The following is a 20222-nucleotide window of genomic DNA, read 5'->3' as shown; positions in this document are numbered from 1 at the left end:
CATGTGTAGTGCGGGGTCTGTCGCTCTCTCCCTCATGTGTAGTGCGGGGTCTGTCGCTCTCTCTCCCTCATGTGTAGAGCGGGGTCTGTCGCTCTCTCTCCCTCATGTGTAGAGCGGGGTCTGTCGCTCTCTCTCCCTCATGTGTAGTGCGGGGTCTGTCGCTCTCTCCTGTAGTTCGGGGTGAGGAGAACATGCACTCACCTCAGAGTCGGCACCGCCTGTGCTCACAGGACCTGTGTGATGTCACCATCATGTGATCAGTCACATGATCACAGTGTCAGGACTGTGGTGTGGGAGGATGGAGCAGAGCCCTGTGTGTAATGTGCGGGGATTATGGGCAGATATTGCTGGAATAGTTCTCAGAGCTGTTGTAGGGCCGGTGCAGTGTAATCCCCTCCTCCCTCCTAACCCTGGTTTGGAGGCTTTTCCTGTCCCACATATTTGGGTGTAGGAAGCATTTTGGCTCCACAGGTGATTCCCAGGAATGAGCGGCTTCACTCTCTGTGTTTTTCAAGAGGGACATGAGATGGTTGTGTGTTGTGAGGCTCAAATATTTGAGCAGCCATGGTCAGAAGAAGATGACAGTGAGGAATGGCAATTATTAGCTCAAGAAGTAGGTGATGATGTTACACAGGAGCCATCAAGTCAGATGAAGTTTGGACATCGGGAGGACCAGAGTGCGGAAGTGGAAGATGAGGTGGTGAACGGTGAAGTAACTGTCCCAACCTGGGAAGGTGGCATGCAGAACGAGGACAGCAGCGCAGTGGGGGAGGGACCCGCAGCACTGCAACAGACAGCAAGAGGCAGTGGGGGAGGGACCCGCAGCACTGCAACAGACAGCAAGAGGCAGTGTGGGGGGGTTAGAGTGAGAAGGCGGGCAATTGTTCCCCAGAGCACCCACACTTCACCCACATCAAGGGTTAGGTTTTTTTTTTTTCAAGAAAGTATAAAAAAAATATAGTCATTTGCAACCTGTGCCGTACCAAACTTAGTAGGGGCCAGACCACTGCCAGTATGCTCAGGCACATGCCATCCAGGCACCTGAGTGGGCTGGACGCCTGGGTCCACAGTCAGAGTCTGCAGTTGACATCACTGGCTCTTCCCCTGTGCTACGTGCTGATCAATCCCCTGTCTAGGATGCAGGCACAGATGTCTCCCGCCCTACATCTGCCATTGCACATTTGCAACCACCATGAGCAAGCACACCCACTTCCTTGTCACAGTGCAGCGTCCACCTGTCTCTACCCCAGGCATTGGAATAGAAGAGGGAATACCCAGCCATCCACAGGCCGAAACACTAAATGGACACATTCCCAGACAGGTTGCCCTGGAAACGTTGCTGTGTAGACTTGTGGACACTGAACCTTTGTGCAAGCTTATGGCCACAGTCGACCCTCGGTACTCGGTCCCTAGCTGCCACAATTTTCTCTTGATATGCCATCCCCATACACAAGTACGCGTCCCATCACATCACCTGTGCCATCACCAATGCAGTTACTGGGAAGGTCCACTTAACCACCAACAAGAAGTCAAGTGCTTGTGGCCAAGGATGTCACATTTCCCTGACAGCACACTGGGTGAATCTTGTGGAAGCCGCAATGGAGTCAGACCCTGGAATGGCTCACGTGCTACCAACGCCGAGGATTGCGGGTCTTAGTTCCATCAGGGTTTCTTCTACTTCCTACACCAGTTACTGAACCTCCTCCTTCTCCAGCTCCATATTGTCATCTCGTTGCACGTCGTCCATATCAATTGCAAGCTGGAAGCCCTGCAGCACAGCCTCAGTGAAGTGGCGACTGGTGCAACTAATTTGTTTAGGTGACAAACAGTACACTCCCACAGAGTTGTGGAAAGCTTTACCATAGGCTATACTGATTTTGTCCTTGATTCATCAGGGGCTGGAACTCAGTATAGGGGTACTGTCATGGGAGATAGATAGTCATGTGGTTTCTGGTAGTAGAAGGCCACAGGGTTTAGCTGTGCAAAATGCTCCCTGACTCTCCATTGTTGCTGCTGTTAGTATTCATTGTACTAGGTAGCTTTCTTGCTGGGTTTTCATCTCTTCCCCTTTCGGACCCTGTGGAGCTCTCCTTTCATCCAGCTGCTGATCATCAGTATTCCCCTTATGCTTAAATACTCCCATCTTCCTTGGACTAGTGGGGATGATATTATTCAGTTCATACAAGCTCTGGTTGCAAGCAGGTGGCTTGTACCCATGTGTGGTATCATTACTAAACTACTACCAGAGTCATCTGGTTCATGCACTTTCCTCTGTGTGTCCTTCTTGTGTCTTCTTTAGTGTTTAGTGACGTTAATGAAGAGCTCATTCTACCCATTCCCTATTTAGGGTCCAGCACTAGGGATACAGAGGGTCAGGTATCCTGCTCGGCGCATAGGTGTGGAACTTATCTAGGGTGGTGAGAGACCAGATGTAGGTTTGGTCAGGGGTCACCATTTCCCCCTTCCCTAGACGCAGGGGTCCCCTTCCCTTCTTACCTTTCACCACTCGCTTTGTACTTCCCCATACCAAACGTGACAGGTACTCAGTTCGGAGCTTGTATCTTACATAGTTGCATAATTACATAGGTTGAAAAAAGACCTTACTCCATCTAGTTCAACCTTCCTCCACCAGTTCTACATTTGGTCACAAAGTCATTTATAACCAGCAATGTTGTGTGTACTGTGGAAATCATCCAGCCCTTTTTTGAAAGCTGTTCTAGTATCTGCCATTACTACCTCTTGTGGTAGTGTATTCCACAGTCTGACCGCTCTAACTGTAAAGAACCCTGTCCTATTTAGCTGCCGGAATCGCTTTTCTTCCACTCGCAGTGAGTGCCCCCTGGTCCTTAGTATTGTCTTTGGAAGAAATAAGTCATGTGCCAGTCCTTTATATTGACCACACATGTATTTATACATATAAATGAGATCTCCTCTGAGACGTCTTTTTTCTAAGCTAAACATATCTAACTTTTTCAACCTCTTTTCATATGTGAGGCCTTCCATTCCTTGTAGTAGTCTAGTTGCCGCCTTTGAACTGACTCTAACTTCTGTATGTCCTTCTTAAAATGTGGAGCCCAAAACTGGATCCCATATGTGCTCAAGGGCCTTCCTGCATAAATTGTACTAGGGTTCCACTAGTTTGCATTACATAACCCCACTACTGACTAAAAAATCCAAGACATAATTAAATGGACAGTGTCAGGCAGCTGCTGCCAGGGCTAATAAAATAATGGGATGTATTAAAAGAGGTATAAGTGTTCATGAAAAAAATATAGTTCTACCTCTGTACAAGTCACTAGTGCGACCGCACTTGGAATACTGTGTACAATTCTGGTCACCGATATATAAGAAGGACATAGCTGAACTGGAGAGGGTGCAGAGAAGAGCGACCAAGATTATTAGAGGAATGGGTGGGCTGCAATACCAAGACAGGTTATTAAACTTGGGGTTATTTAGTTTGGAAAAACGAAGGCTTAGGGGAGATCTAATCACAATGTATAAATATATGAGGGGACAGTACAGAGACCTTTCCAAAGATCTTTTTACTCCTAGGCCTGCGACTGGAACACGGGGGCATCCGCTACGTCTTGAGGAAAGAAGGTTTAATCATAATTACAGACGAGGATTCTTTACTGTACGAGCAGTGAGACTATGGAACTCTCTGCCGCATGATGTTGTAATGAGTGATTCACTACTAACATTAAGCAGAGCCTGGACGCCTTTCTAGAAAGATGTAATATTACCAGTTATGTATATTAGATTTTATGACAGGGTATTGATCCAGGGAACTAGTCTGATTGCCGGATGTGGAGTCAGGAGGGAAATTTTTTCCCCATTGGAACTTGTTTGCCATATTGGGGTTTTTTTTTGCCTTCCTCTGGATCAACATGTTAGGCTACGGGTTGAACTAGATGGACTTGAAGTCTCCCTTCAACCTTAAAAACTATGATACTATGATACTATGATACTATGAAATGGAGCACATTTTGTAAAGAACACTGTCTAGGGACCTGTATTTCGGCGGTCACCTCTGGTCTTCTGGATCCTCTGTCAGATTTTGGTGATGTGTTCTCAGAGAAGGGTTGTCAGGACCTGCTGCAGCATAGACCTTATGACTGCGCCATAAGTTTGAGGCCAGGGTCAAAATTGGCCAAGTGCAGACTGTATAATTTGTTCGGTCCTGAGACATTAGCTCGTAAGGAATATACACTGGTGATCAAAATTTGAGAACACACAATTTCCTGAATGCTGTGCCGTTCCAAAGTGACTGAAACCCCTTGACAGCAGGTTGTCCAGATGAAGGCCAAAGGAGTGACCAAATCAGCCATAGCAAGAGAAGATGTTCGTTCCAAGTCTGTGATTTCGAGAATATTGCATATAATATTGCATCACAAACTCTTTCAAGTCCCCCAAGAAGGCTAGTTGCCCTTAAAAAACAAATATGAGAGAGGACAGTATAATGTGAAGAATCTCCATGAGTAATCGTTTCCACACTGCAGCTGGAATTGTTCGCCACTTCAGCACTGAACAGGGTAAGGATCGTCATACAGTGTCACTACGTTTAAGAGCATTTGGACTGAAAGCCCACTCTGCAGTGACCAAACATCTCATTAGAAGAAAGCATCACAAGGCTAGACTCACCTTTGGTGAGGAGCATGTTGTGTGGACAGAGGAAAAGTGTCCACAGTTCATTTTACTGATGAAAGCAAATTTAATTTATTTAGGTCTGATGGGAAACATTATGTTCGTCGATAAACTGGGGAAATACTGAACCCACTGTGTGTTAAGACTGAATCCAAAGGTGGTGGAGGAAGGGTCATGGTTTGGGGAATGTTTTTTGTAGAAGGAGTTGGACCTCTCTAAAGGTACTGTCACACATAACGAGATCGCTAGCGAGATTGCTGCTGAGTCACGGTTTCCGTGGCGCAGTAGCGATCCCGTTAGCGATCTCGTTATGTGTGACATCTACCAGCGATCAGGCCCCTGCTATGAGATCGCTAGTCGTTGCAGAATGGTCCAGGCCATTTTCTTCAAAGGCGATGTCCTGCTGGGCAGGATGCATCGCTGTGTTTGACACTGTGTGACAGGGTCACAGTGACTGCTGAGATCGTTATACAGGTCGCTACTGCGACCTGTATCGTTCCTGCATTGTTGCTAAGGTCTGACTGTGACATCTCACCAGCGACATCCCAGCGACTTACCAGCGATCCCTATCAGGTCGCATCGTTTTCGAGATCGCTGGTAAGTCGTTGTGTGTGACTGGGCCTATACAGCTGCATGGCAGAGAGAATGTAAGTGTGGATCAGAACCTTCTTCACAACACATGGTTCCTTACTTGCGTTGATCACTCAATCATGCAGGACAATGCCCCTTGTCAAACAGCAAAACAGGGAAAGCAGTTCCTTGAAAACATGGAAACAATGAAATGACCACAGCCCAGAGTCCTGATCTAAACCCAATAGAAAGTCTCTGTTAAATCCTTGGTGACAAAGTTATGGCCAAGAAACCACAATAGTCAAAGAACTGTGGGAGAGACTGGAAGAATAGTGGGGCAAAATCCCACCAGAGCAGAGTGAGAGACTAGTGATGTCCTGTAGAGGCAGATGTGCTGAAGTAATTCACAAGAAAGGCCGGTACACGTCCTACTGATTGTGACTGTTGGTACCTGCAGAACATTTACTGATCATCTTTCTCTGTCCTACAGTCATCGCTGTTCTCTGATTATCATCATCATCATCACAATTTGGCCCAAAAAGTTTTATGTTGATAAACTTTGGATCTTTTGTAAAAAAAAAAATGTCTAGTGCCAATGTGCACCCCTTACAAAAAACCTTCCAATGTTGATCAATGTAGATTACGTTATTTATTAAAAAAGCAAGTGATCATACATTGTTCTCTAATTTTGATCATCTGTGTATAACCGAGAGTTTGGATTAAGGGCACATCAAGCCATCCTCGTCTCCGGTGGATGCTGGTTTCTTCTTTGTTAAAACAAAGAATAGTGAACTACGACCATGCGACCCAGTGAAGCCTATGCTGTCCCGAAGGCTGAGGCCCCTGTGCTCATCCTAACACCCAGAGGTACCCTTAAAGGTAGGGAACTCTGGTCCTCCAACCTAGGTCCTATCTACTGTCGTTGTCCCTGATGACACCCCCCCCCCTCCACAACCCACCACTCGGGGAGAAGGGGCAAAAACAGAAGTAAACATCCCCCCAACAAAAAAGGACAAAATGGGTAAAAAATACAACTCGTACACACAACAACCACACACAAAGGAGCTACAAAAATGCACAAGGAGAAACGACATGAAAGGAGGGAATGACAACTGACTACTGGGTCTCAATCATACCATATAACAAGCACACCTAGAAATGCTGCAACAAGCACCAATGCTGCAGCAAACAAAGAAAGTTACAGAGAGGGATTCTCAAGCTCCTTCCTCCAGCTCCTTCCTCCTCCTGGCCAAGCTTCCAAATGAATGAAAATAACCAGCACCCTCTGGTGGAAGTAGAGGGTATTTATAGGACCTGGGCGTGATCCCAACCAGAAACACCTGACCAGGAGAAGGAAAACTGACATGAACCTTCTCCTCCCCAAAGGAAGGGGAATCCATTTAATAAACAGAGTCCCACAAGAAAAAGTGAGATTCAGACTGAGAACCTGTCACCAGAATCTGCAACAGAGGAAAGTCTGTGACATGGACTTTCATAAGCTCAACCAGATAATGGTTTGTGATCCATATTCCCTGCCACTCATTTCTGACCTATGTAATCAGATTGTAGATGCTAAATGTTTCTCTAAACTTTGCCTTAGAGGGCCTATAATCTGGTCTGGATCAGACAGGGAAATAAGGGGAAAACGATATTTAATACGCCAGAATGGCACTTTGAAAATCTGGTGATGCCATTTGGTTATCTAGCATTTTGGTAATTTTGTGTTTTTTCATGTGTTAGGGATATTTTTAATCGTTTACCTTGATCATATTCTCATTTATTCATTCAATAACTTTCGTTTTTGGGTTACATTATCTCAGCTGCAGGTTTTCAGATGAATCCCACTAAATTACAAGCTATTTTGAAATGGGACCGTTCCGAGGACCTCAAAGCACTGCAAAGTTTTTTAGGTTTTCCTAATTATTATCAGAAGTTTATTAAGAATGTCTCTGCTATAGCAAGACCACTTGCTGACATGAATAAGAAGGGTATGGACTTCTCTAGATGGACTCAGGGTAACTTATAGGCTTTCAACTGTCTTAAGAAGTGCTTCTCGTTGGCACCCATATTGATACAGCCTTAAGTATCTCAACCTTTTACGGTGGAGGTTTATGCATCAGAAGAGGGAGTGGGAGCTGTGTTGTCTTAAGGTCAGTCTCTTGGTAAACTGCGTCCTTGCTCTTTCTTTTGCAAGAAATTATTTTCAGCCAAATTTAATTACGATATTTGTAACAGGGAATTACTGGTGATTAAGTTAGTGTTTGAGGAATGGCAACAGTTCATGGAGGGAACTACTCATACTGTGATAGCAATTACCGACCATAAAAACCTTCTTTACCTTGAGTCGGCTAAGCATCTTATACCGAGCCAAGCTCAATGGTCATTATTTTTTAATAGGTTTTAATTTTTTCGTTACTAGTCACCCTGGTTCTAAAAACATTAAAGCCAATGCTTTGCTGAGGAGTTTTCCAGGGGAACCCTGTAAGGAACCTAACCCCATTCTTCAGAAGGAATTGGTGGTGTCGGCACTCAGTACTGATGTGGGGTCTGAAATCGCTAAGGCTCAAGGTGAGGTGCTGTCTGGGGTTTCGGTGAACAAGTAATTTGATCTCCTGAATCTACATCTTAAAATTCTGGGGGAGCATCATGATTTTGCTTCTCACCCCAGGTATAAAGGTACTCTGAATCTCATATTGCGTCGCTTTTGGTAGCTCAGAATTCAGATGCATTTGGTGTCCTACAGTGCCTACAAGTAGTATTCAACCCCCTTCAGATTTAGCAGGTTTGATAAGATGCAAATAAGTTAGAGCCTTCAAACTTCAAACAAGAGCAGGATTTATTAACAGATGCATAAATCTTACAAACCAACAAGTTATGTTGCTCAGTTAAATTTTAATAAATTTTCAACATAAAAGTGTGGGTCAATTATTATTCAACCCCTAGGTTTAATATTTTGTGGAATAACCCTTGTTTGCAATTACAGCTAATAATCGTCTTTTATAAGACCTGATCAGGCCGGCACAGGTCTCTGGAGTTATCTTGGCCCACTCCTCCATGCAGATCTTCTCCAAGTTATCTAGGTTCTTTGGGTGTCTCATGTGGACTTTAATCTTGAGCTCCTTCCACAAGTTTTCAATTGGGTTAAGGTCAGGAGACTGACTGGGCCACTGCAACACCTTGATTTTATCCCTCTTGAACCAGGCCTTGGTTTTCTTGGCTGTGTGCTTTGGGTCGTTGTCTTGTTGGAAGATGAAATGACGACCCATCTTAAGATCCTTGATGGAGGAGCGGAGGTTCTTGGCCAAAATCTCCAGGTAGGCCGTGCTATCCATCTTCCCATGGATGCGGACCAGATGGCCAGGCCCTTTGGCTGAGAAACAGCCCCACAGCATGATGCTGCCACCACCATGCTTGACTGTAGGGATGGTATTCTTGGGGTCATATGCAGTGCCATCCAGTCTCCAAACGTCACGTGTGTGGTTGGCACCAAAGATCTCGATCTTGGTCTCATCAGACCAGAGAACCTTGAACCAGTCTGTCTCAGAGTCCTCCAAGTGATCATGAGTAAACTGTAGACGAGCCTTGACATGACGCTTTGAAAGTAAAGGTACCTTACGGGCTCGTCTGGAATGGAGACCATTGCGGTGGAGTACGTTACTTATGGTATTGACTGAAACCAATGTCCCCACTGCCATGAGATCTTCCCGGAGCTCCTTCTTTGTTGTCCTTGGGTTAGCCTTGACTCTTCGGACAAGCCTGGCCTCGGCACGGGTGGAAACTTTCAAAGGCTGTCCAGGCCGTGTAAGGCTAACAGTAGTTCCATAAGCCTTCCACTTCCGGATGATGCTCCCAACAGTGGAGACAGGTAGGCCCAACTCCTTGGAAAGGGTTTTGTACCCCTTGCCAGCCTTGTGACCCTCCACGATCTTGTCTCTGATGGCCTTGGAATGCTCCTTTGTCTTTCCCATGTTGACCAAAGGCCCCGTCACACTAAGCAACATCGCTAGCAACATCGCTGCTAACGAACAACTTTTGTGATGTTGCTAGCGATGTTGCTGTGTGTGACATCCAGCAACAACCTGGCCCCTGCTGTGAGGTCGTTGGTTGTTGCTGAATGTCCTGGGCCATTTTTTAGTTGTTGCTGTCCCGCTGTGAAGCACAGATCGCTGTGTGTGACAGCGAGACAGCAACAACTAAATGTGCAGGCAGCAGGAGCCGGCTTCTGCGGACGCTGGTAACCAATGTAAACATCGGGTAACCAAGAAGCCCTGTCCTTGGTTACCCGATATTTACCTTTGATACCAGCCTCCGCCGCTCTCACTGCCTGTGCTGCCGGCTCCTGCTCTGTGCACATTTAGCTGCAGCACACATCGGGAAATTAACCCCATGTGTGCTGTAACTAGGAGAGCAAGGAGCCAGCGCTAAGCAGTGTGCGCTGCTCCCTGCTCTGTGCACATTTAGCTGCAGCACACATCGTGTAATTAACCTGATGTGTGCTGTAACTACGAGAGCAGGGAGCCAGCGCTCAGTGTGCGCTGCTCCCTGCTCTCTGCACGTGTAGCTCCGTGCGGTGGTAACCAAGGTAAATATCGGGTTGGTTACCCGATATTTACCTTAGTTACCAAGCGCAGCAGCTTCCACGCGGCGCTGGGGGCTTGTCACTGGTTGCTGGTGAGCTCACCAGCAACTTGTGTAGCGACGCTCCAGCGATCCCTGCCAGGTCAGGTTGCTGGTGGGATCGCTGGAGCGTTGCAGTGTGACATCTCACCAGCAACCTCCTAGCAACTTACCAGCGATCCCTATCGTTGTTGGGATCGCTGGTAAGTTGCTTAGTGTGACTGGACCTTAAGTATGAGTGCTGTTCACAAGTTTGTGGAAGGTCTTAATTAGTCAGTAAAGGCTGGAAAAAGAGATAATTAATCCAAACATGTGAAGCTCATTGTTCTTTGTGCCTGAAATACTTCTTAATACTTTAGGGGAACCAAACAGAATTCTGGTGGTTTGAGGGGTTGAATAATAAATGACCCTCTGAATAAACTTTTCACAATTTAAAAAAAAAAATAAAAAAAGAAATAACATTTTTGCTGCAGTGCATTTCACACTTCCAGGCTGATCTACAGTCCAAATGTCACAATGCCAAGTTAATTCCGAATGTGTAAACCTGCTAAATCTGCAGGGGGTTGAATACTACTTGTAGGCACTGTATGTGTCTGTGTGGGCTACCTGCGCACAAAGGCATCTCACTTTCATCCTTCAGGATATTTACAGCCTTTGAGTGTTATTATGCTACCTTGGACAGACATTTCCATGGACTATATTACAGATTTACCGTCCTCTGCTGGTAATAGTGTTTTTTGTTGTGGTGGATAGGTTTTCTAAGGCGACACATTTTATTGCCTTACTGTCGTTATCTAATGCTAAGACTAACCTACATGTTTATTTGTGAGATTGTCAAACTCCACGGAGTTCCCTCTAATACAGTCTTTGATAGAGGAACTCTGTTTATTGCCAACTTTTGGCGCTAACTCATTTGTTGGCGTTCCACCTTCAGTCTAAAGAGCAAACAGAACGTGTAAATCAGAATTTGGAGCAAAATTTGTTTGTTTTGTTTCAGATAATCAGGATCAGTGGTCCTCGTTCCTCCTGCTTGCCAAATTTGCCATCAATAATCGTCGCCATGAATCTTCTGGTACATCTTTTTTTGGGGGTTTATGGTCATCATCCCTAGTTATGTACATTTCTGGAGGGGCTCTCATCGGTGGAACCTGGGAAGGACCAATTGGTCTCCGCATTATCGCCTACATGGGAGAAGGTTCAGCAGGATTTGTGTGACATTGGTTCAACTTGTAAGTATAAGCGTGCGGCTGACTGTAGACGTGTGCCTAGTCCGGACCTGTGTGTGGGTGATCTGGTATTGTTATCTACAAAAAAAATTAAGCTTAAGATACCTTGACTGAAGTTAGGACCTGAATTTATTGGTCTTTACAAAATCACAGTAGTCATTTTTCCACCTGGTGTTACCGGTATTTTACAAAATTCATGATATTTTTCCATAAACCTCTGTTAAAAAATATGTGGCTTCAGGAACTCCTCTTCCCTTACCTCCTCCTCCTCCTCCATTCCTAGTCGATGGGTCATCAGGATTTTAGATGTGAAAAATTGTTGATTCTTGTTTTGTTCGCCAAAAAATGCTTGAGTTTCCCATTGACCTCCATTATTCTCGTGATTCAAGACGAGCACCCGAGCATTTTAGTGCTCGTCCATCACTAGTTACCGCTCATCAACGCTCTCCAGAGGTCACTCAGAGGGCAGCGCGAGACTCGGAATGTCTCACGAGCAGTGACATCATTAACTCAGTGACATCATCACTGTTCATTGCCGAATTGGTAGACATGGTGGGAACGCCATAGAATATATTGGAGCGGCGGGGATTTTTTTTAATAATAAATTGGCGAACGAGGAACAGTGTCTTGTTTTTGTATTTTTTCTTAACAAGAAAGAGGTAATGTCTTTCAGGTTCCCATTTGTATAATAATAGAAGAAGAAATCGTGTCTATGCCGCACTAGTTCTCAATTTATTATTAATATAATTCCTTTATTGTTCGTACAGGATGACACGTTTCAGAGACATCCGTCTCCTTCATAAGGACAACAAAGGAACAAACTTTCCTTTTGTGGACTATGTCAAATTCAGTGGACTACTTTAGTGGACGCATGTGTTACAGAGGGGACGATTGGATATAAAATAATATGATGCCAATAGTCGCCCGAAGTCCGCCGGGCAGATGACACAGCCACTACGGGACTGGTGGATGAAAACAGGAACTAAGGAGAACCCAAATGAGAACGAAGCGGATGATTAAGGGCACCCCCCAACGTGTAGCATGTCCCTGTTAGCTTCACAGGTACATGGATATCGGTCATGTGTGTAGGGACATGTCAGACCAAGAGGAAAACCAAACAGGTATCGGTCACATGTGTAGGAACACGTTAGACCGAGAGGTAACCCAGTTAGCGTCACTGGGAAACCGAGGACATAGACACTGAACCGGTCACGTGCGTAGGAAGCACGATAGACTGGTAGGATAGCCCGGTTAGCGTACACAAGTCTGCCACAGGCACTGCTGACTGCCGGTCACGTGTGTGGGGACACGTCAGACCGCATGGGCTACTCAGCTAGCATTACTGGTTGCCCGAGGACTGATAGGACAGAGACTCACCCTCACCGTGCCAAGATACAGGTGTACCGAGATACGAAAACATGGTACTCGGCGCCTAACCCTAATTAACTCTGTCCTATCGCACACACACACCTGCCACAAGCACTGCAGGAAAGATGGCACTAGAAGCAAAGCATACATGCAGCACAGTCTGCTCACTGAGCTGCAGCAATAGACAATAATGCTCGTGCGCCGATGGACGTGGTTATGGAGCTTTTATAGCCACCTCCCTGGTCCAGGCCACATGGCATGTGGTAATGGCGCCGGTTGTGGACAACCGTGGCTGCCACATCACCGCTGACGTCACCGCGACCAATCAGCGGCTGCCACATCATCGCTGACATCATCGCAAGCCAATCAGCGGCCGCCGCGTCAGCGATGACTTCACACGCATGCGCAATAGCGGTATTCCCGCACATAGTGCCTGGAGAGGCTGCGTGAACCCGCGCGTGCGCGGTAGCGCTAAGTGAGCACTTAGGCTCAGAACGGTAGAAAACTCTAGCCACCTGATGCCCGTCAGCCCGACAACTCGAGCGACAGACAGGTGGCGCTGTGGAGTCGACTGATCCCAAAGTGGGAGTCAATGATGGAACTTGACCGGTTCGGGATTCAGAAGGACCCCGAACCGTAACAGCATGTTTTTTTAAATAAATTGTGAACCAGGGCAAGAGTTGGAGTATTTTTTTTTTTAAATATTTTTGTGTTTTTGTTCTATTTATTTATTAGTTTAGTAACTGGGTGCCTGATAGACCTCTCTCCATTACTAACCCCTGGGCTTCATGCCAGCTGACAATATTCAGCTGATAGGAACCCCAAAAGTATTGCCCTGATTGCCACCACACCAGGGCAATTGGGAAGAGCTAGGCAAAGTGCCAAAAATAGAGCCTCTAATGGATGCCCCACCTTTTAGATGGCTGTAGGCTGCTATTTTTAGGCTGGGAAGGGTCCAATAACCATGGACCTTCCCAGCCTGATAGTATCAGCCTTCAGCTGTCTGCTTTACCTTGGCTGGTTATCATAAATGAAGGGGAACCCCCGTCGTTTTTTGTTTTGTTTTTTTATTTAATAGGTTAAACAAAGCTAAATACACCCTTAAGTGCCACATGAAATACACTAAAGGGTGCAAGTGTATAAGCCCTGCTCTAATCTAAGCTCTCCCTCCTTCATCACCTCTCCCTGAATCAAGCATCGCAATGCAAGCATCAAGCCCTCAGGTCTCATATAACAGCAGATGATGCGGCCGGCCCATTACAGTAATGCCAGTGGAAAACATAGTTACCTCATTATTGTGTATGGCAGGCAATCCCCACATGTTGATAGGCTGTCTAAGAGCTGCACAACATGCGGGCGGGATCATCAGCATGGCGCTTAAGCACCTGCCATACTCTATCGAGGACCTTAATCTTGATCGAGTATTAAGCAGTGCAAGGGATGCTCGCTCCTCACTACTCTTAATGTGAAACATTTCCAGTACATACATATAAAGTTACAGTGGGGAAAAAAGTAATTAATCAGTCACCAATTGTGCAAGTTCTCCCACTTAAAAAGATGAGATTTGCCTGTAATTGACATCATAGGTGACCACAACTATGAAAGACAAAATAAGAAAACAAATCCAGAATATCACCTTGAACTTTTTTTTGCAAATTATGGTGGAAAATAAGTATTTGGTCAATAACAAAAGTTAATCTCAATATTTTGTTATATATCCTTTGTTGGCAATGACAGAGGTGAAACGTTTTCTGTGAGTCTTCACAAGGTTGGCACACACTGTTGGTGGTATGTTGGCCCATACCTCCATGCAGATCTCCTCTACAGCAGTGATGTTTTGGGCCTCTCACTGGGCACTATGGACTTTCAACTCCCTCTAAAGGTTTTCTATGGGGTTGAGATCTGGGGACTGTCTAGGCCACTTCAGGACCTTCATATGCTTCTTACGAAGACATACATTTGTTGCCCTGACGGTGTGCTTGGGATCATTATCATGCTGAAAGACCCAGCCACGTTTCATCTTCAATGTCCTTGCTGATGGAAGGAGGTTTGCACTCAACATCTCACGATACATGGCCCCATTTATTCTTTCATGTACACGGATCAGTTGTCCTGGTCCCTTTGCAGAGAAACAGCCCCAAATCATGATGTTGCAACCCCCATGCTTCACAGTAGGTATGGTGTTCTTTGGATGCAACTCAGCATTGTCTCCTCAAAACATGAGTTGTGTGTCTACCAAACAGTTCTACTTTGGTTTCATCAGACCATATGACTTTCTCCCAATACTCTTCTGGATAATCCAAATGCTCTCTAGCAAACTTCAGATGGGCCCGGACATGTACTGGCTTAAGCAGGGGAACACGTCTGGCATTGCAAGAACTGTCACTGGTAGCATATTGTGTTACTGATGGATGCGTTTGTAAACGGTGGTCCCAATTCTATGCAGGTCTTTCACTAGGTCCCTCCGTGTGGGTTGGGATTTTTGCTCACCGTTCTTGTGATCATTTTGACCCCACGGGGTGAAATCTTGCATGGAGCCCCAGATGGAGGGAGGTTATCAGTGGTCTTGAACGTCTTCCATTTTCTTATTATTGCTCCCACAGTTGATTTCATCACACCAAGCTGCTTGCCTATTGCAGATTCAGTCTTCCCAGCCTGGTGCAGAGCTACAATTTTGTTTCTGGTGTCCTTCAACAGCTCTTTGGTCTTCACCATAGTGGAGTTTGGAGTGTGACTGTTTGAGGTTGTGGACAGGTGTCTTTTATACTGATGACAAGTTCAAACAGGTGCCATTACTACAGGTAAAGAGTGGAGGACAGAGGAGCCTCTTAAAGAAGACATTACATGTCTGTAAGAACCAGAAATCTTCCATGTTTTTAGGTGACTAAATACTTATTTTCCATCAGAATTTGCAAACCAAATCTTACCAAATCAGACAAGGTAATTTTCTAGATGTGTTCTCATTTTGTCTCTCATAGTTGTGGTCACCTATAATGTCAATTACAGGCCTCTCTCATCTTTATAAGTGGGAGAACGTCCACAATTGGTGGCTGACATAATACTTTTTTCCCCAATGTGTTCGAAGCACAAGAACTAACCCTTACTTATAGTAGAACAAATTTCCAGAGAACCATACTCAAAATACACCCGTTGTTCCTGTATGTCCAGGAACCATACGAGTAGCACCAACTCCTAGTCATATTAAGGAAAGGAGGACATGCGAGTTATCAAAGTGCAAAAATGCATGATTTATTAGAAAATGTGGTGACACAAAACTTGTAAAAGTTAGTGTGAATAATTAAAAAAGACACCAGACCAATCAGGATGTTACATGTGTATAGAATATTAGTTCCAAATTGCAAAAAAGGCACTCATTTCAATGTGTATACAATCAATAAGTCTCTACTATGAAGCATCTCTATCATATATTCAAGAGCAATAATGGCATTCATGCACAGTAAGGCATATATAAATTCAATGCAACAAAAGGAGGCAGTGATTGATATAAACACGTAATGGATATGTAGGCCTGTCGGCTCTAATATAGGGTATATCCCCGGATAATAGTATGTGAAGCTATAAAGCCACTAGTCGTGGCAAGTCCAGGAATTTTTTAGAGCTGTAACATAAAAGTCCCATCAAGGCACAAGTCATACCCTTAGATGCCTGCACAAGGATCGATTGGCATGTGCCAAAATACAGGATTGGTCCGGAGAGAGGGCCCCAAGGCTGCCCGACGACTTATTGATTGTATACACATTGAAATGAGTGCCTTTTTTGCAATTTGGAACTAATATTCTATACACATGTAACATCCTGATTGGTCTGGTGTCTTTTTTAATTATTCACACTAACTTTTACAAGTTTTGTGTCACCACATTTTCTAATAAATCATGTATTTTTGCACTTTGATGACCCTTACTTATAGTGTGTAAACCCACATTGGTGTTGGATGAGTTACAATGGCAGCTGGGGGACAACACTGTGACTCATTTCTGCCTCCCAATTACAAAACTTTTTCGGAATATGTTTACATTCTATAACATGGTGCCATAGGTCCTAGATGTAGGATGATACATATTGTCCTGTCACAGTATTGTGCCTTTTGGACATCTTAAATCTGACGTGATCAGATCTCCAGTACCAGTTACCCCCTGGGATATGACTACTGACTCCTCTTGATGAGACTCAGTGGAAAAATTATCCTTTATTCTCAAACTCTTTCCCTTTTTTTTTTTTTATAGAAAGTGTGCTAATAAATTTGACAAAGTTGTGTGTTTATACACAATATGCCAACCAACTCTCTCAACTCCCTGGGTTCTGTTGCAATATTGTACCACCAAAAGAATATAATAAGACAAGCCCATATATAAGGAAGATTTAATACAAAATCTTATTACTGACTGGTAACAAGTTTTTAGGATCCAGTTAGACATTGTTGCAGAATATTCTGTGCACATGATTGGATATATAGATGATATCTGGATTATATTTGCTGATAGTGATGTTTATTGACAACTGCATACAGAACCATCATCTATTTTTTGTTACTATCTTTTTTCTGTGTGAGTTCTCTGATGTGCAATTAAAAGAGACTTTCGCTGATAACACTTGTTACATACAGTACATGAAAATGGCTTCTCACCTGTGTGAGTTCTCAGATGTCTAACTAAAGCAGATTTGTGAACAAAGCATTTTCCACATTCTGAACAAGAAAATGGCTTCTCACCTGTGTGAGATTTTAGATGTACATCAAGCTGCGATTCCAAAGTAAAACATTTTCCACACTCTGGACATGAAAATGGTTTTCCCTTGTGAGATATTTGATGTGAAATTAGAGATGACTTTTGGTTAAAGCACTTTCCACATTCTGTACATAAAAAGGGCTTCTCCCCCGTGTGAATTATTTGATGTCTTACAAGGCCTGATTTATGGGTAAAACGTTTCTCACATTCTGAACATGAAAATGGCTTCTCCCCAGTGTGAATTTTTTGATGTCTAACAAGCTCCGATTTCCGAGGAAAACATTTTGCACATTCGGAACATGAATACGGCTTCTCCCCTTTGTGATGAGTTCTTACATGTACATCAAGACTGGATTTACTGCTATACCATTTTCCACATTGTAAACATAAAATTGTGTTCAATCCAGTGTGAGTTTTCTGATGGTCAACCAGATATGAATTCTGAGTAAAAGATTTCCCACATAGATTGCATGAAAATGGCTTCTCCTCTGTGTGAATTCTCATGTGTCTAACAAAATTGTATTTGTGAACAAAGCCTTTTCCACATTCTGTACAAGAAAATGGCTTCTCTCCTGTGTGAGTTTTCAGATGTACATCAAGCTGCGATTTATAATTAAAACATTTTCCACAGTCTGAGCATGGAATGGGCTTCTCTCCTGTGTGATTTCTTTGATGTTTAAAAAGACGTGATTTCTGCGTAAAACATTTTCCACATTCCTGACATGGAAATGTTTTTCCTGTATGAATTATCCAATGTACAATTAGAGCTGACTTTTGTCTAAAACATTTTCCACATATGGTGCAAGAAAATGGCTTCTCCCCTGTATGTACACTTTTATGTTTAACAAGCTGTGTTTTCCAAGTAAAACATTTATCACATTTTGAGCACGAAAATGGCTTCTCCCCTGTGTGAGTTCTTTGATGTACAATTAGAGTTGCTTTTTGTCTAAAAGACTTTCCACATAGGGTACAAGAAAATGGTTTCTCCCCCGTGTGAATTCTCTCATGGTTAACAAGACATGATTTTGAGGTAAAACATTTCCCACATTTTAAACATGAATATGGCTTCTCCCCTGTGTGAGTTCTTTGATGTACAATTAAAGTTGTCTTTTGTCTAAAACACTTTCCACATTGGGTACAAGAAAATGGCTTCTTCCCTGTGTGAATTATTTGATGTGTACCAAGATCTGATTTCTGGGTAAAACATTTCTTACTTTCTGAACATGAAGACTGTTTCTCCCCTGTGTGATGAGTTATTAAATGTACATCAAGACTTGATTTGCTGTTAAAACATTTCCCACATTCTAAACATAAATTAGGCTTTATCTCTATGTGAGTTTTCTGATGTTCAACCAGAGATGAATTCTGAGGAAACCATTTCCCACATTCCGAGCATAAATACGGCTTCTCCTCTGTTTCAGCTCTTTCGTGTTGAACCACCCTTATATGACTTTCATTCTGCAGTGAATCAGGAAATAAGACTTGTTTAAAAGCATCAGATGAGGGATCTTGGATGTGAAGGGCTGAGGAAAACTCTGGGAAGACTTGCTTATCATATATACGATGTATAACACCACAATCACCTGACAGAAAAAAATAAAAAAAAGATTTTGTAAGTTTTAAACAAAATAACATAGTAACTTGGGTGTTCACTGGTAATTCTCAGGCCCCTGACTGCAGTATTGTTGTGCTGCCCAAATAGTGATGTCTTATTACCAAGACAACTCTTCTACAATTTCAAAAGGAAAATCACAAACTTGTACATAATAATATGGATGTTTCATAGTCAGTGCCACAAGAACAGAATCTATAGCTCTCCTACATGTGGTCACATGTGTGAAATAATGAAAAACAAAGAGTCTAAAGACTCTACAAGGACACAGGAGTGAAGAACAAAAATCCCCATCCAAGTACAAACTGTATTTTTCGATTTATATGACGCACCGGATTATAAGACGCACCCTAAATTTAGAAAAAAAAATAAAGGTAAAAAAAAGCTCCAATGCTGTCTTACTGAAGGGGGAGGTGGCAACAGTTGTGGAGCTGGGTCACAGGAGACAGTGGCGGTGGTGGAGCAGGGCAATGTTGCGGCGGGTGTCCCAGATGCTCGCTGCGGGCGCCTTGAGGCAGGCAAGATCCAGAAACTGCTGTGGGCTGCAGGCCACTGTGCTGTGGGCGTTGAGGTGTGGTAGGGGCCATCCTTAAAGGGAACCAGTCAGGTGCAATATGCACCCAGAACCACAAGCGGTACGGGTGCATATCACTAATCCCTGCCTAACCGTCCCTGTACAAAACTAGCATAGATAAAGAGATATTTAGAAAAAGTATTTCTCAAGATCTATTATCGTATGCTAATGAGCGAGAGGACTAGTTGCGTGGGAGTTAGTTCCCCTGGCTACTCGGCCTCCATTAGCATGTTAGTACTCCCCTGAGGGCGTGCTAACATGCTAATGAATACGCAGCGTCAGAGGATAATCTCACTCACCTCTCCGCTGCCATCACGTCCGACGCTGGATTTCGGCTCAGTGCGCATGACCCCGGAGTTTCGGTCATGCGCACTATGAAGCCGGGTGTACGTGTCCTGGCTTCAAATTGAAATAGCGCGCGTGACCGGAAGTCTGGGATCATGTGCACTGAGCCGAAATCCAGCGTCGGGTGGAGATGTCAGCAGTGAGATGAGCGCGACCAGCCTCTGACGCTGCGCATTCATTAGTATGTTACCACACCCACAGGAGTGTACTAACATGCTAATGGTGGCGACCGGCAAGGGCTAGGAACGCCCAGGGGACTAGGCCTTTCGCTCATTAGCATATGATAAAAGATCTTTAGAAATACTTTATCTAAAGATCGCTCTATCTATGCTAGTGTATACAGGTACGGTTAGGCAGGGATTAGCAATATGTACCTAGAACTGCTTGTGGTTCTGGGTGCATATTGGGCCTGACAGCTTCCCTTTAAATCGGTGGTGCAGGCTTCAAAGAAATGGCGCCCAAAGTCGGCGAGTGTGCAGATTGAGATATCGGCTCAATGACAAGCTGAGAACTCCGGGCGC

General features: G+C 44.3%; 1 protein-coding gene across 1 annotated transcript in view; it reads right to left on the bottom strand.

The window, feature by feature from the left end:
* The window catches only part of LOC142257282 (uncharacterized), a 73179-nt gene that overhangs the window by 42434 nt on the left and 10523 nt on the right, over positions 1-20222 (bottom strand). The window contains exon 7 of the mRNA XM_075329453.1: positions 17071-18753. Coding sequence (XP_075185568.1) covers positions 17071-18753 — 1683 coding nt within the window. The remainder of the gene's footprint in view (positions 1-17070; positions 18754-20222) is intronic.

The sequence above is a fragment of the Anomaloglossus baeobatrachus genome, chromosome 1 (assembly GCF_048569485.1).
Source record: "Anomaloglossus baeobatrachus isolate aAnoBae1 chromosome 1, aAnoBae1.hap1, whole genome shotgun sequence".
Lineage (NCBI taxonomy): Eukaryota > Metazoa > Chordata > Amphibia > Anura > Aromobatidae > Anomaloglossus > Anomaloglossus baeobatrachus.
This window is presented reverse-complemented; position numbering and strand designations above follow the sequence as displayed.